This window comes from Corythoichthys intestinalis, chromosome 2, assembly GCF_030265065.1.
Source record: "Corythoichthys intestinalis isolate RoL2023-P3 chromosome 2, ASM3026506v1, whole genome shotgun sequence".
NCBI lineage: Eukaryota > Metazoa > Chordata > Actinopteri > Syngnathiformes > Syngnathidae > Corythoichthys > Corythoichthys intestinalis.
Window position 1 is genome coordinate 54,850,358 of NC_080396.1, and position 7,256 is coordinate 54,857,613.

Genomic DNA, 7,256 nt, shown 5'->3' on the forward strand with positions numbered 1-7,256 from the left:
TTAACATCTCCTATCTCATCAGGTTGATTCTGGCTCTTGGAGGAGTCCATAGCCAAAAAGTACCATTTTTGCACCATGACACATGTTGTGTCTGATTAAAACATAAAGATGTGTGGTATTAGCTAAAGCAGACTGTATTGTTCTGACTCTGAATTTAGGTGAAGCTTCCCCTTTAACGTAGAACATTTGAGTGTCGGGAAAGGGGGGAGAGCAGCAGTGTGGGGCGAGGCGCGCCATGCAGAAGCTCTTAGTATGCGCCGCGATGCCCAACTGCAGCCCACGCATCTCCATGCTGGTAAATGTAAGTGACAGATGAGAGACGCGGGTCGAACAGGCTAGTCCACACTGCCGTGATGAGATGGCACAGCCGCTGGACGTGCAAGTCATATAAGGAGGGAAAAAAATGAAAGATGAAGGTTCTCTCATCACTGCTAAAGCACAATAAGAAGAGTCAAACTGGATGTAACCCTGTGCAGCTGCGCATCAAGAGATACACGGTGAATTCCTGCATGCAATTAACTGAAGCTATAACAAATAATTATATACTCTGCTTTGCTTAGTGCATGGACTTAACAGTGGCTGGATCAACAGGAAATGGCTGCAAATTGCTTAAGCATGTTTGTCACCTGTCACTTCCAACTAACTCTCCTTTGCGTGCGTCCCAATCATCATTTATTCCAAATAATCAACAATAACAGCCACTCAGTGAGCTGGTGCATGAACTTTTCTGTTTTGCCTAAAACGACATGTAGTTTATTCAACCTACTTGGTTAACCTCAGGAGTAGGTATTATGTTGATTATATTTCTAGTCAAATGGATATTTACAATTCAGTGGGGGAGAAATGGTCAGGAGAACAATGGTCAACGAGATTCATTTGAGCTAAAAACAACGTTTCAGTGTTTCATGCATGGATTTGCATCAACAGATGCTTTTGATTGCAATTACAAGTATACATAATGGCATCAGCGTCCCCCACAGCTTTTCTTAATCAGGTCTGTTGACATGAGGCTTGAGGACTTTTTCTGCTCCATCCTTGGCCATGCCGGATAGAAAAAAGTTGGCTGAGTGACTTTGCTCATGTTTGAATTTTAATAACACCAGTAGCTCTCCAACCTGTAGAATATACAGTTGTTGCACCCCAGCATGTTTCTGTGACACAAAGTGAGGGTGGTAAACTCCTGCACTCTAATTCCCGGTCCCGTCTCCTATTGATACTCTCTGCTGCAGAGGTTTGGGTTATGTATGGCTGGAAGAAAAGGAAAGGAACTGGCTGGACGGCAAGGGGTGACTTTGGACACTTCTGCTGGTCCTGATGCACTGTACAGAACTTGGGGCCAGTCTTCAAAAAGGTAAACCGTTTTATTCTGTATATCTTGTATTTCTAATCAACTTCCTTTTGTTATCACAATCATTAAGTATGCTATAAAATCAACATATTGTGGACAAGAGGCCACTCGTTATCAAACAAGCATAGAAAATTTACTTCGGGATTGTATGGAGCACTTAGCATATAATCGGATCTATTGGTTGTAATTGCACACTGTGAGAGCTGATATAATATTACTGGCTGGCATATTGATCCAAGAGCACACTCATACTGTACAAGAGAAAGCTCATAACCTAATACTCGGAGACTAAGTGGAGCCGGTGTGCTCGATCGGTCAGGCCCCTCCTTGCTTCTGTCTTTCAAATGCTCCAAAGACTTGCTTGGCTGCAGGAATGTTTGACTAATGCAATCTTTGTAAGTGTTATTGTCAATAATAGTCTGTGACATTTAAAAATATTGAAATCAGAATTTTCCCTTTTCTACCCTTTAGCTCTTTCTAGGCACATCTTCCGTGGCCAAACGTGGTGGCCACACCCAAGTTGAACGCTGCAGGTTCCATCAGCTTCTAGCATGACGGTTGCGGCCAGCGACACTGCAGACGAAGCGGCTGCACATCCCGGCCAGCCTCATGAGCACTACGACCCAGAGCCAGATCATGAGTGCTGCGAGAGGGTCGTCATTAATATCTCAGGCTTACGCTTTGAGACACAGCTCAAGACCTTGTCGCAATTTCCAGAGACGCTCCTTGGTGATCCCAAGAAACGGATGAGGTACTTTGACCCCCTCCGGAACGAGTACTTTTTCGACCGCAATCGACCAAGTTTTGATGCCATTCTTTACTATTACCAATCTGGTGGGAGGCTGCGCCGACCTGTCAATGTCACTCTTGATATTTTTTCTGAAGAGATTCGCTTCTATGAGCTGGGCGAGGAGGCAATGGAAATCTTCAGGGAGGATGAAGGTTTCATAAGGGAAGAGGAACGCCCTTTGCCAGAGAATGAGTTTCAGAGACAGGTGTGGCTACTGTTTGAGTACCCTGAGAGTTCAGGTCCAGCTCGAATCATTGCCATCATCTCTGTTATGGTAATTCTCATCTCTATCGTTAGCTTCTGCTTAGAAACACTGCCATTTTTACAAAATGAAGACGAGGACATATACAATGATCCCTTTCAAAGCAATTCCAACATTACCACGACCTATGAGACCTCATCATATTTTACTGATCCTTTTTTTATCGTGGAAACCCTTTGTATAATCTGGTTTTCATTTGAGTTCCTTGTCAGGTTCTTTGCTTGTCCCAGCAAAGCTGGATTTTTTGGCAACATCATGAACATTATTGATATTGTGGCAATTATTCCTTACTTCATCACCCTTGGCACAGAACTAGCAGAGAGGCCAGAGGATAGAGAGGCAGGACAGCAAGCTATGTCCTTGGCAATTCTACGGGTCATTCGCTTAGTTAGAGTGTTTCGCATTTTTAAACTCTCACGCCACTCCAAGGGGCTACAGATCTTGGGGCAGACTTTGAAAGCCAGTATGCGTGAGTTGGGACTCCTGATTTTCTTTCTCTTCATTGGTGTCATCCTTTTCTCTAGTGCTGTTTACTTTGCTGAAGCTGACGAGCCTCGATCCCAGTTCAGAAGCATCCCAGAGGCCTTTTGGTGGGCTGTGGTTTCCATGACGACAGTTGGCTACGGCGACATGGTCCCGACAACTATGGGAGGAAAAATTGTTGGGTCTCTTTGTGCTATTGCCGGTGTTTTGACCATTGCACTGCCAGTGCCGGTCATTGTGTCAAACTTTAACTACTTCTACCACAGAGAGACAGAGGGTGAAGAACAGGCTCAATATCTAAATATCCCAAGTGTGCCTAAAGCGAGCTCAGTTGATGACCTGAAGAAGACTGGTCGGAGTGGCAGCGGGTCAACTCTCAGCAAGTCTGACTATGTGGAGATTCAGGAGGCTGTCAACCATAGTGCTGACGATTTTAGACCAGAGGGGATAAAAACAGGAAACTGCACTCTAGCCAACACAAATTATGTAAACATCACCAAGATGCGTACAGATGTGTAATGTTAGCTAGTCCAAATGATTCTACTGAGACTGCAGCAAGAATTAAAAAAAAAAAAAAAAAAGGCTCCAAATTAACACTATTTTGGGACAATGTGCGAGCGTAGAGTGAAAATTCGCTGTAAAGGTCAACAAGAGAAGATCTCGTACTCGCCCACATCTAAGGAACTCGTCAGAGCAGAACTGCAACGTGTCTAATTGGGACATCATTGGCTACTGCACGAAGTTACTATTACTTCCATGGCAATAGTTTTCTGACTGGCAAAAGTAGCCAAATAGTCCTCTAAAAAGTAATAATATGGCCCATTGGGACTATCTGTTTGAAGAAGACAATGCACAATAAGATCGGTATAAGATTTATTTTAAAAATGTAAATTACAGCATACTTGAGACTAGGCCATTGAGGTAACTCAGGCCATATTTTCAGTAAAATTGGTTGTTATAACTGCCTAGATCCCAGCCATACTGTATAGGAAAACCTGAAATGAGCAACAGAGAAAAACAGTGATGATTATACCCATTTGGCTTAATGGTCATTTAATGCACTGTGTGTAAAGGCATAGGCTCCCTTAAGTGCATTCTCATTTCTACTTGGGCCATCAGTTCGACTAGTGGCCTCTTTGGAGATCAAAACATAGACTACAGGGAAGTGCTGTATCTTTGAACCACAACAACACATTACCCCTCTTCCCCCCTGTTTTTCCCCTCACTGACTTTTACGTGGGTATGCAGTATGTACGTATGAATGAATGAATGCATGAATGAATGAATGAATGAATGAATGAATGAATGAATGAATGAATGCCTTATTTTGGACATGAGATGCACAACCAAGACCAGTATGTTTTTTGGTCGTCTCTCAAAAGAGTAAAAGTCTCATGCAATAATCACCATTTAACAGTTGGTATTTAGATTAAGCCTAAATTTTCTGATAAAAAAAAAACAAGGAATACAAAAATATCTATATCGCATTTTGCGTCAGTGCCTATCTTGTTGCTTTGCTTTTGTATTGTGGTTCTTATTTCTACCTTGAAGTGTCTCTTTTACTGCCAACCAGACCAATTGTAGAAAAAAAGTTTGTGTAGTTGAGACACCACTGCCCAACATAAACAAAACTGTCTTTAACTTCAAAGCATTCCATCTTTGTAGAAATAACGTGACAAAAATGTGGTGAAAAATGCGGTGATGCTTTTGCTGTTTTTTTTTTTTTTTTCGTTTTTTTTTTTTTTTTTAAATCTTACATGCTTGTGAAAGCAAAGATAAACAGATTTTTGGATGTTCTGTTAATTAAGGCGCATAGAATATCAACACAAAAGGCCAGAGAAAGCATAACGAATAATTACCAACAAATAGAATCTAGCAAGCTTTTACACAGTATGCTTTGACACTCAATACAACAAAAAATATGTCTTATTTGATTTGCTCTTTGTTGTATAAGAAAAAGATATGCATCCATTTACTGTACATACAGTATATAGCGCTGGAAAAAAAGAAAACTTCAAAATGATCAGTTCCTCTTATATTGGTATTTATAAGTATGTGTTTGAATAAAATTAACATTTTATTTTATTCTATAAACAACTAACGAAATAATTTTCAAATACAAGTTTGTCTGTGCATGGGCTGTGATTGGTTAGTTACTGGGTGTACACCGCCTCCTGTTCATGGTTTGCTGGCCCCAGCACCCTGTGAACCTCACAATGATAACTGAAATGGAATACAAATAAATGAAATATTCTCATTTATTTACAGGACATTTCAAATGGATGGTTGGACAGGACAAAATACACAGACAAAACAAAAATGGTCATTTTAGTCTCCATTTTTTTTCCTAGAGCTTGAAGTGTATGTATCTCTGAATTAGTCGGAAACCAAAGAAATACAGGTTGCCACCTGAATCCACATATTGGGTTGTAAAATAGATGTTAGTTCAGCAATCATATAAAATGTTTAAATGTTTGTACCTGTGCACTTTCAACAATCATTCCAATTGTGCCCATGAGCTATTGCTGACTGTGCTTCCGTTTTTCATCAGCATTTATCAAACCTTTGCTATTCTGCTATGACAGTGCTGCATGTCTTTGGAAATATTCATTGTAGCATGCGTTAATATGAATAACTCTGGCAAATGGACATAAATATAATACAAATGTATTTATAGGCACTGGAAAATATGCAGTGTGTGGAAGAAATGTGTGTCTTGTTGTATAACTATGTGTGATGCATCTTGAACATTTGGTCATTATAGGAAAAATGATATGAGCTTGAAGTCCGGTGAACGCGCCAGTCCATTAATATAAAGCTCCACTTAACCATAAGAGGAAAAGTAATGTCAATGTCAATGTTTTTTCCAGTCAAGTATGTTTCCATCAAAATTAGTAAGTGCAAAACATGTCATGCAATTTTCATGACAGCACTGCAAAACAGCTGTTCTTACACCGATCCTCTCTTCATATTCTAATTCATGTCAGCACACAGTGTACAGCATTAGTTTGTGTTCTGCACATGCATACTGAACACAATACTGTGAATGGGTAACACAGCTTGGTATGGGAGATTGTTTGAGAAATAATTCAAATGCATAATCAACCAAATCCTGCAATTGAATGAATGATAAGTACCAAAAAAAGTTAAAAGTAAAAAGTAAAAAGTTAGAGACTAACACTGGCCAAACAAGGTTTTACTCCTAATGTGAATTTTTATGACACTGTTCACTAGTGTCTTTCTAGTATGTGGTATGCAAAGACTCCATGTATCAAAAAATTGTTCACATACAAAATGCACTATTGTACTGTTCAAACCAAAATATGCTATTTGAGCATCCAATGTGGCGGGCAAGACCTATAGGTACAGTGCATGAAAGTCACTGCTGTATTTTACATCAGCGGACCATTGCACAAAGAACAAGAATCACTTGTATGGATGTTTAAAAACAGTATTGCCAGTTTGCTCATGCATGCCGAAGTGGCTGAAACTGTAACATTTACTTTTGCTATGAAATCTACTGTCAAGGCTGACACTAAAATCGAATGGAAATGTAAACAATCAACACACATGAACAATACACATTAAACACATGATGTATTGTAATGTAGGATAAAAATCTGAAGCTTTGGGTTTAAATTATCATTGTTTTCCTGGTACTTGGTAGTATAAAGTAAATGTGTATTTTCATAAATTATAATTCATAGTGTAGACAACTGAGGTATACTGTATTTTGTACATTTGGAATGCTTTGTGAAAGGAATATTTTGAAGCCATCATTAAGAGAGTAAAATTTCATGGATATCATAAACATGAGAAATTGCATTGTTTTGCACAATTTGACATTGTTTGTTCATTGTTATTTTAAAATTAGCTTATGCCATGCCTTCAGAAGGATTTCCAGTTAATACGGTCCCTAAAAACCTACAAGAGACTGTCTATTTAATATTTATTCATTCAAAATGAAATGGGCATTTTAAATGTAATATGAATTATATCAGCCTTGATGATAAAACAATAACACAATATGAAGCTATTGTGTCTTTTTCTGATGTTTTACTCCTGTTCACATTGCTAAATTGATGAACAACTCAATAATTACAAACACATGAATCAATAATACTAAATTTTAGGGCTGTCAAAATTGTCGCGTTAAGGGGCGGCAATTATTTTTTTTAAATTAATCACGTTAAAATATTTGACGCATTTAACGCACATACCCCGCTCAAACAGAATAAAATGACAGCACAGTGTAATGTCCACTTATTACTTGTGTTTTTCGGTGTTTTATCGCCCTCTGCTGGCGCTTGGGTGTGACTGATTTTATGGGTTTCAGCACCACATGAGCATTGTGTAATTATTGACATCAACAA

The 7,256-nt window shown here is 39.2% G+C and overlaps 1 protein-coding gene across 1 annotated transcript; it reads left to right on the forward strand.

Moving 5' to 3' along the window:
- The first annotated feature begins 265 nt into the window (after window positions 1–265).
- Window positions 266–6,899, forward strand: kcna2b (potassium voltage-gated channel, shaker-related subfamily, member 2b). Its single transcript, XM_057830456.1, has 3 exons — window positions 266–497; window positions 1,230–1,351; window positions 1,820–6,899. The coding sequence occupies exon 3, from the start codon at window positions 1,900–1,902 to the stop codon at window positions 3,400–3,402; it is 1,503 nt and encodes a 500-aa protein (XP_057686439.1). The 5' UTR covers window positions 266–497; window positions 1,230–1,351; window positions 1,820–1,899; the 3' UTR covers window positions 3,403–6,899.
- Window positions 6,900–7,256: the final 357 nt, after the last annotated feature.

Coding starts and splice junctions, on each gene's coding strand:
- kcna2b (XM_057830456.1), top strand. CDS start 1,900: ATGACGGTTGCGGCCAGCGACACTGCAGACGAAGCGGCTGCACATCCC.